Consider the following 10,579-nt stretch of genomic DNA (forward strand, 5'->3'; position numbering starts at 1 on the left):
TAAATACATTAATTTAAAGACTATAATTCTAGATAAATTACAAATTTCTATAAGGTTTTGCATAATTATGAATATCTCATTATTTGAAAAAATTATGAATAATCCCTCTGATATTTGGTGAAAATGAAACTATGTAGTTCTTGGATAGCGGTTTAGAAATATCAACTTTGCCGTTATTGTAATTTTGTCTTTCTTTCTAAAAAAACTTGAAAAAATTTTAAAAAAAATGGATGAGGTGGATGCATTTTTTTAAAAAAATTGTAGAAGAATTATCCACTTGGTCCAAAAAAAATTAGAATATTTAAAAAAAATAAAATTATAATTCATAGTCTACAAGTACATTTGAGTCAACTCACTACAAAAATAGATGGATATCTAACTGATTCGACTAATTATCAGATGATCGTTAAAATCAAGAGGTATTGATTATTTTGTATATAATAATGAGGTATTTATAGTTATGCTAAATAACTCGTTGAAATTTACTCTATAATTTTTTCAGTCTGAAAAAAATATAAATAAAAATAAAATGATAATTTTTTTTTGCAAGTAACCTATACCATGGACAGGTCCACACCATAATTGATCTTACATCACATCATATGGTGAAGCCCTTTTTAGCTGTGCAAGAAATTCTGTTTCAGCTTTGATTTCAAAAGTTTGTTGGGCCCCCTTTAATTTGCTGACACTTCTGCAGTTTAATTTTAAATTCTACAGCTTGCTTGTAAAAAATATTTTTTATTTTATCTATGAAATATTATTTAATTGATTATTAAAGTTATTTTTAATATTCTTAATTTTTATTTTCAAACACATGTCATTACTAGGGATGGCAACAGACGAGTTTGAGGGATTTGCCAAAACTCGAGACCTGATCTCACGAGTTGTACAATATTAATATTTTCAAATATATAATAAAAATAAAAATAATACTACTATAAATGTATAAAAACTATTTATATTTTTCTTTTGATTTATCAAAATATTAGGTTTTTGTACTATGTAAAAGTATAAATAAATTATATATATTTATATATAAACAAATATATAATATATAATTATGTCTAAAAAAATAAAAAAAGAATCAAGACAAGTCCGAGTTTAAACTACTAAAATCCCGGATCCATCCCAAAACTGGTTTAAAGTTTTAAAACTATCACTAAGCGAGCCTGGGTCTGGATCCATCCCAGACCCGTTACTATCCCTAGTCATTGTTTTAATAGGGGTGGCAACATGGGTGGAAACTCATGGTTCCAACCCCATCCACCTAGTTTTGGGTTGGTATAAAATAATCTAATATGGATTCTATATGATTTTGTTTAAGTAAATTTAAATAGATTATGGGTCCTATATAGGTTCTAAACGGGTCCTGAATAGGTTCTTCATATTTAATTTTCTATTAATTTATAAAAAATAATTTTAGTAATATAACAGAATTGATTAAAGATAATAGTATAAATTATAATTATGAGTTCACTATGGTTTCAATATGGGTTGGTGATGGGTCTTAAATTCATTAGAATTGATTTAATTATACTATATATTACTAACTACTTTTACAATTTTAACTTTTTTACAATTTTATGAGAAACAATATTTTCAAAATTAATTTGGTAAATTATTATTTTTTTAAAATAATGAGAAATAAATTAAAGAAAAGTGAAGAATTTTATAAAATAGCCAAAACTTGTAATTCACACGTGACCATTAAAATTCTTCCTTTTTAATAAATTAACAGTATATAATATTATTATAAATTTCAATGAACATATCAAATATCAATATCTGATAATAATTTATAATGAACTAACATGTAATATTATTATTGTGATTGAAATTTCACAATTCAATTTTAGAAAGAATCAAGAGAAATTAATTGCACAACTATTCATCTCATGATTTGTTTTGAAAAATGCAGTAATTTTTTAATATTTTACAAACTTTTCATTTTATATTTAAGAAATGAATCTTTAATATAACCTAATTACTTTCCATAAACAATAAATAACACAAATTTAATAGTATTATATTATATTATAAGTTGTATTAAAAATATTGCCATTTTATTGTTATTATCTGAAATTTTAAATTTTATAAATATTAAATATAAAAAATTGGGTATTATCGACCCAATCCAATCCATTTGCAACCCAATCCATTTTAAACCCTTTAATTCAAATTTATTTTAAACCAATTCATTTGGACTAGATCCCAACCTAACACAATCCACCCATTTACCACCTCTATATTTTAGTAAAACCATATCACTGGCTAAAAAATTGGGTGGCGTCAATTTCAATCTCCACCACGAGTGATGACATGCCCCCGAGATCGTATATTGCTTGTAGGGCTACTTACATCGTACTCGCCACAATCATTTGATTGAAAGTATCCATTCTTACCAACTAAGCCAACAAATCTGAACATACCATTGTTATAACTTGTTTGAAATGTTAACGAACGAAAATTTGCTTTAGAATTTATTTGATTATTGATGTAATTAAGCTCAAACGAGTTTAATTGAATCAAACATGAATCAATTTATGTTGTTTTGGTCCGTCAAGCTTAACGAATCAAGTTCGAACGGGCTATTATCAATTTATTTCAATTGAACATCGAATAGTTTTGTTTATTTTTCAGCCCTACAGATTATTGGGCCGTTGGGCTGAACACTCTGAAGCATTTCATTCATTCTTTGCTTTCCTTCAAATTCAGACCATGGTCCATGGGTGTGAGCCCATGATGAAGTTTTTGGGCTTGGGTTGTAACGGGCCCAAACATCTGGACTTGGGTTCACAGCTCTAATAAACTAACTTAAAACATTTATTGCTGTAAAATACAGGTATAACTTCAATTTGAACATTTATTAATGTAAAATACAGCTCCAAATACTCTTTATCAAAAGATAATGTGGGCTTGTGGATATTTATCTACTTACATGGTAGAAATTGTAGTTTTAAGGTAAATAGCAACGAGTTATTATGAAATTTTAGTATAATTATAAATATTTTTTCGTTAATTTGTTAGATTTTTATTTATTTTTTCTAATAAAATAATTAAAATATTCTTAGAAACTATGAATTATAATTCTACTTATTCTTTAAATTTCTTTTACATTTTCTTGTGGACTACATAGGAAATAAGGAATTTTCACCTAGTTATTTATTTTTGTTTTCAAATTTCAATTTTTTTTAAAGCTAGGGAAAAGTGGACATGTTCAGCTTATGTAGCAGGAATACATAATTTTATCAAATACCAAAGGAGGATATTGATGACTTTTTAAAAAATAAGAAAATATTTGTAATTTGTTGTGGTTGACGCTTATAGTTTATCATATTTATTATTTTACGAAATTTCTGATGTACTCGATAGGATTCTGTTTATTGTTATTTTATAAAATTATTATTGTACTTAAAAAAAAAGGCTGAATATTTTCTATACATTGTATGATTTAACTGATAGTTTCTATCCATACAGCTCTAAAATCAATTTAAAAATTTATTTATGAACATTAAACTCTACAAAGATAGTTGAAATAGGGGGATTGGTCAACAATATTTGTATCAGGTTTAAAATATAAAAATGTTCACATAAATCATGATATTACTTGGGATTATATATTGAATTATTTCAAAAAAAAAATTATATTGGTATTTATTTTCATTACATATTTTCTAAAATATATAGAAAAAATTATGTTTGAAATGACTAAAAAGTATATATCAATTTATGGACTGAAAAGTTTGAAGATTTAAATTTTACATTTATTTTTGAAAAAAATGATTTACTTATTTTTAGAATATATTTAACAAATAAAGATACTTTTTGAAAATAAATTCAAAATGTTTTTAATAATGTGTTTCTCAGTGGTGTAGTGGACCAGAGAGGGTAGGGCCCCACAGAAAGTTGGTCTACCAACTCCCTTCCAATCCATTTTCATTTCCACCAGCTAAGTACCAACCCGCGGTTGGTGAAATACCACCGTATAAAACCCCCATCGCGTCCAAATTTTCTCCACGTCCATTAGCATCACCGCAAAATGTCGCCGGAGCAATCAGCCGCCCCACCCCCACCGCCGCCTAACTTCTGGGGCGACATGCCGGAAGAAGAATACTACGCCTCGCAAGGCGTCCGCAACTCCAAATCCTACTTCGAGACCCCACACGGCAAACTATTCACCCAATCCTTCCTCCCCCTCGACCCTACCCTACCCATCAAAGCCACCGTTTTCATGAGCCACGGCTATGGCTCCGATACCGGCTGGATGTTCCAGAAAATCTGCATCAGCTACGCCAATTGGGGCTACGCCGTCTTCGCTGCCGATCTCCTCGGCCACGGCCGCTCCGACGGGATTCGGTGCTACCTCGGTGATCTGAACAAGGTTGCAGCTGCTTCTCTGTGTTTATTTAAGAGCGTGAGAGTTAGTGATGAGTATAAGAATTTGCCGGCTTTTCTGTTTGGAGAATCGATGGGTGGGCTTGCAACTTTGTTGATGTACTTTCAGTCGGAGAAGGATCTGTGGACTGGGTTGATCTTCTCAGCGCCGTTGTTTGTCATTCCTGAGCCCATGAAACCATCTAAGGTAATTTTTCCTGATGCTGATGATTTCAGGTGTTGTAGATTAAGTTTTCCTTTTTGTCATCCCTAACATCACGTAGTTTACAAATAAATGGAGTATATGTGTTAAAGCAATTCGATGAAACGACTAAAATCTGCAGGGGCATCTGATCATTAAGGAAATATTCATTTTGGTCTTCTGATATCTTGAGTTTTTTTTTTGGGGGGAAAACTTGAGGTATATACCGTAAGTGTGTATTATAAGGTCGTAAAAGTCTTTATTTTTAAGATAATTATTATTTCGTTCTGGTGCTAATAATAATAGCAATTTGTCTCTCAAGACATGTCGGACTATAAATTTTGAGAAATTGTAAATCAAAATAATATTTTGTACCTCTCTTAATAAAAGACAAATTTCTTTTATTGCTAATACTTTTAATGCTATAAAATGTTTTTCAAATTGAATGAATGAAAAGAAATGGGAGGACTTATTTATAAAAGTTGAAAAAATATCATTGAATGATATATCCAATATAAAAACATGATCTTTTTAGAATTTATAATTTTTCATCCGAAATGGATGTATCGTTTAATCCAAATGGCATATCATTCCGCCCAAACGAATCAATTCACCTAAAGAGTTTCATCTAATGGCCCATTGTTCCACCCAAAAGTTTTATTTAATGGACATATTATTTCAATCAAAGTATACACTTATTTGTCTGAATTGACATGGGTAGATGGTGATCGAGCTCTGGCAACATCATCCACGTATAGTAATCAATAACTTATTACAATTTAATCCGATCGATATAAATTTATTCTTTAATTTGTCATTTAACATTTTCTAACAAATTAACAAATTTTTCATCTTTTGCTATGATAATGTTTTCGAAGGTACACTTATTCATGTACGGACTACTGTTCGGATTAGCTGACACATGGGCTGCGATGCCGGACAACAAAATGGTGGGCAAGGCAATTAGGGACCCTGAGAAGCTGAAGATCATTGCAAGCAATCCCAGAAGGTACACTGGGAAGCCTAGAGTGGGAACAATGAGGGAACTAGCAAGACAGTGCGAGTACGTGCAGAACAACTTCGACAAGGTCACTGTGCCGTTTTTGACTGTACACGGGACAGCGGATGGGGTGACTTGCCCAACGGGCTCAAAGATGTTATACGAGAGGGCGAGCAGCGAGGACAAGACACTGAAGCTGTATGAAGGATTTTACCACTCCTTGATACAAGGTGAGCCCGATGAGAGTGCCAATCTTGTGTTGGCTGATATGAGGGCTTGGATTGATGAAAGAGTTGAGAGATATGGCTCAAAATGTAACGGCAATAAGTGATGCCAGGGATGAGGTTTGGTTGGTCTGTTGTGGGCTTTAAAGAAATGTGGTTGGGACATAATGCTAGGAAGATGGAAATGTATTGGGACATGGGCTGGATACATGGAAATGTGTTGTACGAATTCTATTAACATTTAATACATATTTCTTTGCTGGAATTTACTTTGCTGGTGGTTGGTCAATGGATCAGGATAACTTGTCTATGTTGAAATGGAGGTTGGTAGACCTAACGGAAGATGGGACATGTGGCAGGTAACATACTGCTTTTTGAGGCTTTCACGTACTCCCGGACTCTAGTCAACTAAATGTCCCAACAATTGGTTTATGTGTGTTTGAATGTTAAGATGTAGTGAGGAAAAGATGTAAGAAAGGAAGTGCAAAGAAATAAAACACAAATACTTTATACTTGTTTTAATTTTAAATTTGATGCAGAAACGGGGTAAAAAGATGACAAATATAAGACATGTAAGTTGAAAAGCTGTGTTCCTCAACTCTTCTTTTTTTACCTTTACCAGTATAACCTTATCTATTAACCAAGAAAGAATGATATATAAGAAATTGAGAAACTCATCAACTCGTCTTAATCTTATCAACTGAAGATGTTTTAGTTGAGGCAAAGGTACTTTATATCTGCTGCTCTGCTGATAAATGAGTGACTGATAAGCTTGGTAATTTCACTGGTTCCAGTTAAAAATTACTAGTTTGTTGTTGACATGCAAATTAACGATCGAAGTGAAAACTTCTGAATGGAGATTTAAATGGACTATATCAACAAGAATTCCATTGTAAATTATCCATCCCGAACATCCAACACCACAGGTGAAGTTATATTCCATCAGTTTATAACTACTTCACCCCTTCTGGAAGAAAGCCTAGCCACACCCGGCAACCGCGTAATGGCTCTACCGTGATAGAAAATGAGAAATTTCGGAATAACTAAGATTTGAAAATAATGATATAACACCAACCTAGAAGTATAACAGCATGCTGTATCTCCGGGAGAACAAGTAATCTGGGAACTCAAATGGGCAAAATTTATTAGTCGGAGGCAAATACATACAAAACCCATATGGTGTAAGATTGAAGTTTTGGTTCCTTGTTTGTGACCAAGTTTCGTTGCTTCTAAGTTGCACATAGCAACAAAAATAAAAAATACAAAAACCAGATTACAAGAAATAAGAAAAATTATAGCATTACAAACACTTGACTGATAACACAAAGTTAACCGTTCACACCTTGGATGGCCAAGTCGCTTGTGCAGACATAATGATGCCTACGATGACACCGAACAGCCCAAGTGCACTGCCAAATATCTCTATAACCAGGATCTTAACAAAAAGGGATGAGTTTTGTGCATCAGACAAAGCGCAGCTGCTTCCTATTATCCCAACGCACAGCCTTTGTGACAGCAATAAAGAGCCAACAAAGTGGAAGAAAACATCAGTCGGCAGAAAAATATGGCTTTAAATCCAAGCTCATAAACTACTTAAAAGAGCGACGGAAATATAAACTCACCCACAGACAAGATTTGCAAAGCCCACAATAATTCCAGATGCAAATATAGCATAGCCTGCTCTGAGGGACTCTGCGTCATACATCTTAGAAGAAGGTACACTCTCCAGCTTTGTCTGAAGAATGATAGCCACAATTACTCCATATATGGCGACAGCCTCACAGAAGATCACACTGCGAGAAGGATGAAGATACAAAGAGTAAGTGATAAGACCAGAAGTCATAATGAATAATAAGAAACTCATGTATTTCCAGCTCAACAACACTAGTCATCCCAACAACCACTGATGACTTTCGCTAGTGTAAATCCAAACCATTACTTTCAAGGCTATTTGAAAACCTTAATTCTGTTGATTAATCGTCTGGATAGACCAACCTGACAGAGATGTCATTTGGTCATTGTGACATTAGTAAAACAATTTGCATATGATTTCTCTATAGATCCTTCATCTACTCAGCACAGGTACCATACACCACAATGTATACTGAAACTGGACACCTTTAACTGCTGAAAATACAATCAGCTTGAAAATGCCAGAAATCTTAAAGCTGGATATGGCATTAGAATTTTAATAAAGCAACCTCAGATGCAGAAACTTTCTTCGTTTTGTTTAAAAGGAAACACAATGGAAATTCTTGTACAAGTAAATCTACGATTAACATTAATTATTGTATCCATTTTAATTTCTTTATGACATTCAATCTATAAAAGGAGCTTTCAAACTGATAATCAGTTCTTCCCTAAAAAAGAAAAGGATGAAATTTAGTTTTCCTTGCTTTTGCTTGTCGTTTTCCTCCACTAAATCCTAGACTTCAGTGGAGATTAGAACTTGATGAATGATGTGACTGGCTAACAGCCAGATTTAAATGTTCAATTATGCGCTCTGGAATATTTATATTCTCAATTATTTATACGCATGGGAGAGTCTGAATATATACAGGCTACAGCTAATCTGTACAAAATTCTAGAGCAATAACAACAGTTACTTTTGAACTCCGAGAACTTCCAATATGAAAACTTCGGTAGTCCTGTTAGTCCAAAATATAAAAGTCATTCACTTCATTTAACTGTTTAATCCATCATACTAAAGAAGGTTTGACCTAGTTACAACAAAGAAATGGGGAAATTAAAAAGAGAAGCGGAGACACAACTGATGAGTGTGCATCAAGTCCATCACTTTCCTGATACAAGTTTTTGAGGAAATGAGTTGAATTTACTACACAAATACATACCACACATACATAAGGTCACACGAGAGACACCCTAACAGCGACTCTGAAAACACAGAGGGTAAAATGCCTCAAGGGGATTCATACTGAGTGCTTTCAGAGGGAATATTTAAGAAAATAGGCTCAATTATGTACTTCATCTTGCCTTCAGTTTTCACTGTTGGATATTACTTAAAACTAATTTTCTTAGTCATTATTCACTGTTTGATATTTCTTCATGCTACCATCTAGGAGATTGGCGAGTCTTCTCCCCCAATCATAGATTCAGTATCAAGAAGTTGTGGTAGACATCAGCATCCAGGAACTCAATTTAATCCATATCTCCCATCAATCAGATTTTTGAATGATTGATTAGTAACGTCAGATTTCACGTTCTAATTCCTACACAATCCAATCCCCATGTCTTACAACAAGCAAATCAAACAATCAGCGCGACAATAACTGAGCAGCAATTACGATTTCCTAAACTCGTCCCGCTTAAAACAAACAGCATTTTCAAAGTTAATTGAAAATATATTACAACTCAGATTTGACAAGGTACCTGATTAGGTTTTTGGAAGTAATGCGAGGAGCTTTGATAGCAGCACCAATTAAACTACTCCCTGTTATATATATTCCCCTACAGATTCAAAAAAATCAGGCAAAACATACCACCGAAAGATTCAGAAGAAGTATATATGCAAGTATGGAAAATACCAGGCGGCGCCTAGGACAGAGACGCCAATAGATATAGCAATTCCGATGGCGGAGAAGGTGTAAGGAGAGATCTGGACCAGAGCCTGTGACCATGAGCTCGATGACGTCACCATCGTGTTTTACACTTTCTTCCCCTTCCACTCTCTCTCTCTCTCTCTCTCTCTCTCTCTCTTCCTCTCTCAGATCGGAAAAGAATCAAAATAGTTTTCTCTGATCAGAGAGAATCAATCAATTATGGGAAGATTGTATGTCTGGGCTAAAAAAGGGGCCTGTTTTATTTGCAGCTGTATGGGCTTTAAGTGGAAGTTTGGCCTATTGGGCTCAGATTTAAAGCCCACTATGATAGTGCAGTCATTTGCCCTTGTCTTTTACAATTTTTTTTTGTAAAATAATTACAACAATACCCACGGCATTTAGATTGTTCATGATTCAGGAATGGGCTTTCGGGTTTGGGTAGTTCAGGTTCCAATCCGATTGAGTTTGATTTTTTTTTCTTTTTAAAAATAAAATGGGTATCAAATAAGGCCATATTTATCCACCCGGTTCCCCTATTCGGCAGTGGGATTCATTTGGGATTCGTAATGAGATTGCACAATATGGGACAATGTAATGCTATGTTTACTACCCAGGACATTAATAACAACATATCCTTATGCATCTGTTTACTAGGAGGGATTATATACAACACTTGTAAGACATTTACCTTTTTGCCCCCTTCAAATTACGAAATTACATAGTCAGCTTATCCGTTCTTCATTTCTCTTTCCCCCCTTTTCCCCTAAATTTGATTTATCGACATTTTGCGGCAAAGGACGAGATTCCGTCCGATTCCTTCGAAACGACGACGCGAACCACCATATTTTGGGTAAGTTAACTGTCACCCACACATTATCCGCATGCTGGTACTTAATTTTTGTACCGCTTAAAATGTTTTGATGAAATCGTATTTTGATTTCTAGGGTTTCTCAAGTGCCCGATCCTCTTCGTACAGACGGCTAATTCCGTGGGTTCCTAACTGCTTCCGAACATAATACTGTGAGGTTAACATTTATTCCCAAAGCAACTTGTTCCCCTTCCTTGCATTTGTTTACTCGCCTTTCTATCCGCTGTTCTGATACGAAAAATATTTTGTTTATTTTCTTAAAATAAGTTACTACTATATCACATACAATACTTTTTTGCTATTGTTACCTGTATTTTGGGCAATTTAATTGCCTTGATTTTTGTCAGTATC

The 10,579-nt window shown here is 33.6% G+C and overlaps 2 protein-coding genes across 2 annotated transcripts; one reads left to right on the forward strand and one right to left on the reverse strand.

Annotated features, from left to right (window-relative positions):
• The first annotated feature begins 3,958 nt into the window (after window positions 1-3,958).
• LYSOPL2 (lysophospholipase 2) lies at window positions 3,959-6,065 on the forward strand. The gene is made up of 2 exons (XM_088878237.1): window positions 3,959-4,582; window positions 5,455-6,065. Exons 1-2 carry the CDS (start codon window positions 4,040-4,042, stop codon window positions 5,905-5,907), a joined length of 996 nt encoding a protein of 331 aa, XP_088734363.1. The 5' UTR covers window positions 3,959-4,039; the 3' UTR covers window positions 5,908-6,065.
• Window positions 6,066-6,920: 855 nt separating this feature from the next.
• LOC105157553 (V-type proton ATPase subunit c''2) lies at window positions 6,921-9,584 on the reverse strand. The gene is made up of 4 exons (XM_011073961.3): window positions 9,346-9,584; window positions 9,191-9,268; window positions 7,423-7,593; window positions 6,921-7,305 (listed from the first exon to the last, which is right to left on the reverse strand). The coding sequence occupies exons 1-4, from the start codon at window positions 9,456-9,458 to the stop codon at window positions 7,137-7,139; spliced, it is 531 nt and encodes a 176-aa protein (XP_011072263.1). The 5' UTR covers window positions 9,459-9,584; the 3' UTR covers window positions 6,921-7,136.
• Window positions 9,585-10,579: the final 995 nt, after the last annotated feature.

Source organism: Sesamum indicum, linkage group LG3 (genome assembly GCF_026168435.1).
Source record: "Sesamum indicum cultivar Baizhima isolate 11 linkage group LG3, ASM2616843v1, whole genome shotgun sequence".
NCBI classification, from domain to species: Eukaryota; Viridiplantae; Streptophyta; class Magnoliopsida; order Lamiales; family Pedaliaceae; genus Sesamum; species Sesamum indicum.

Excerpts from the sequence above, each read along its gene's own strand:
- LYSOPL2 (XM_088878237.1), top strand. The coding sequence starts at position 4,040 with ATGTCGCCGGAGCAATCAGCCGCCCCACCCCCACCGCCGCCTAACTTC. Across the intron at positions 4,583-5,454 it reads AGCCCATGAAACCATCTAAG|GTACACTTATTCATGTACGG; the intron begins GTAATTTTTCCT and ends ATGTTTTCGAAG.
- LOC105157553 (XM_011073961.3), bottom strand. The coding sequence starts at position 9,458 with ATGGTGACGTCATCGAGCTCATGGTCACAGGCTCTGGTCCAGATCTCT. Across the intron at positions 9,269-9,345 it reads TCTGTCCTAGGCGCCGCCTG|GGGAATATATATAACAGGGA; the intron begins GTATTTTCCATA and ends TTGAATCTGTAG. Across the intron at positions 7,306-7,422 it reads TTTGCAAATCTTGTCTGTGG|GCTGTGCGTTGGGATAATAG; the intron begins GTGAGTTTATAT and ends GCTGTCACAAAG.